This window comes from Pistacia vera, unplaced genomic scaffold, assembly GCF_008641045.1.
Source record: "Pistacia vera cultivar Batoury unplaced genomic scaffold, PisVer_v2 Contig239, whole genome shotgun sequence".
NCBI classification, from domain to species: Eukaryota; Viridiplantae; Streptophyta; class Magnoliopsida; order Sapindales; family Anacardiaceae; genus Pistacia; species Pistacia vera.
This window is the reverse complement of record NW_022196045.1, coordinates 170,018-171,964: the sequence shown is the minus strand read 5'-3', so window position 1 is coordinate 171,964 and position 1,947 is coordinate 170,018. Positions and strand designations below refer to the sequence as shown.

At 35.9% G+C, this 1,947-nt stretch overlaps 1 protein-coding gene across 1 annotated transcript; it reads right to left on the bottom strand.

Moving 5' to 3' along the window:
• Window positions 1-349: 349 nt before the first annotated feature.
• On the bottom strand, window positions 350-1,446 carry LOC116131698 (putative transferase At1g60990, chloroplastic). Its single transcript, XM_031417363.1, has 3 exons — window positions 1,260-1,446; window positions 1,061-1,188; window positions 350-903 (listed from the first exon to the last, which is right to left on the bottom strand). Exons 1-3 carry the CDS (start codon window positions 1,444-1,446, stop codon window positions 862-864), a joined length of 357 nt encoding a protein of 118 aa, XP_031273223.1. The 3' UTR covers window positions 350-861.
• Window positions 1,447-1,947: the final 501 nt, after the last annotated feature.

Sequence of the window (1,947 nt, the reverse complement as noted above, 5' to 3'; positions counted from 1 at the left end):
ATTTACACAAATTATCAATTTAAACTGGTTTTTTTAAATGTGCTGACATCATCATGTTGTGTGATAACATCACCGGTTCAACCGACGGTCCAACCGGTCTTTTAAATGTACTGACATCATCATATTGTGTGATAACATCACCGGTTCAACTAACAGTCCAACCGGTTGGACCGGTTGAACCATGACCGGGGCAGTAGAACTAGCTGCCTTCCGGTCTGGGTTTTAAAATAGTGGCAAACTTACGTGCATCAATCATCAACCCAAAAGTTTGGTCCACATGTGCCATTACGCGGGCTGCTCGTAAAAGCTCTCGTGCGCAACAACGCACATGGGCAGCCGCTATTTTATTACTTTAAGATGTGTCCTTGCTTATGGCACAAATAGCAAGTCAATTGACTCACTATATTCTCAAAAATCCACAATTTACGAGCACACAGTCTGACCACACGCACCAACATGCAGTCAAATTGGTTGCTCGTAAATTGAGCAAAACCCTTTTGCTGCATGAGTGGAAAAACCCGTGCATCCAACTCCGATCAACCTTGTCACATGCAACAACACGTGGATGGCGTCCCCAAACCTGTTCGCACGCTACAGCACGCGAGGGAGCAAGTTTATGCGGACAGCCTGATTGCTACCGCAAGCGGGTCTGCTATAAAAACAACGCCGCGAACAATCTCATCATCTCACTTTAGTGACGATGTTAAATGGTCCAATTATATAATGACTTGTATTTGCCATGTATATGTTAAAATCTCTTTCATCCAAGTGTTGGCATTATTCAAGAATAACCATCCGTTATCATTCTTAATAAGCACCACCACTCCAGGCAAATTTGAAATCTTGTTCTATTGAACTATCTCACCCCGTTAGTAACATGGGGTCGTGAGACTGTTCCCCCACCTGCACATAATTCATGTCATGTTATTAACAAGGAGGTGGTGAAAAATCTACAAAATGGAGAAATAGGTAAAATATGACCATGCTAGAGAAATATTTCACAAATTTGTATATAATTTTCTCTACTTTGAAAGGTAGGTGACAAGGAAATGAATTCTACCTTTTTCCCATCAACCATTATTGCGCTCCCAGGCTCTACTGGCGCTGAGAGGCGAATTCCCCATAATCTCTGCTTAACTCCATCATATGTTATGAGCCTAGAAATGGTCTCTTGTCCCTTATAACATCCTGAGATTGTTTAAGAGTCAGGTCAACCTTCTTTTTATCTTGCTAAATGTATGTTCAGTAAAAAATGATACCTTTGGTTAGAGAAACTGAGTTCCAGAGACCAGCCTCCAGAACATTGAATTCATTAGTAAGCTCCTTTCCAGGTGTTGGCCTCCCTGCGAAAAGCAAGAAAAATGCCATCACAATGCCTTTCTTAAAATGCAAACTAAATGTTGTTTGGTTGAGAACAGATACAAATTTTCGAACATAAACAACCATCTAAACTGAAAAGCAACTTGCTTACAAGCTTTTTGTACCATTTAAGTTTCCCCCATGATTTAGGCAACAACTGAAAATGCTGAAGAAGCTAAATCTTTTATCCTCATATTATTGTCCAAGCAATCAGCAAAGACTTTAAATGCATTACCCGNAATTATCAAGTTCTATATATATTTATAGTAAATTAGTAATTAATTAATTATATATGATAAATTGATAAACATGAGTACATTACTAGTTAAATTATTACTTAATTAATTATAATATTATATTATAAACATTAGTAATCTACTACATTAATACATTACTTAATTAAATGATTAGAAATTTAATTAACTATAACATTACATTATAGATTTATAAATTTAATTAATTATAACATTACATTATAGATTTATAATACGATTACTTAATTAATTATAACATTACATTATAAACATTACTAACTTACTGCATTAATTTTATGTGAATTGTGATGAATTAATTAAATTCAAGTGTTGC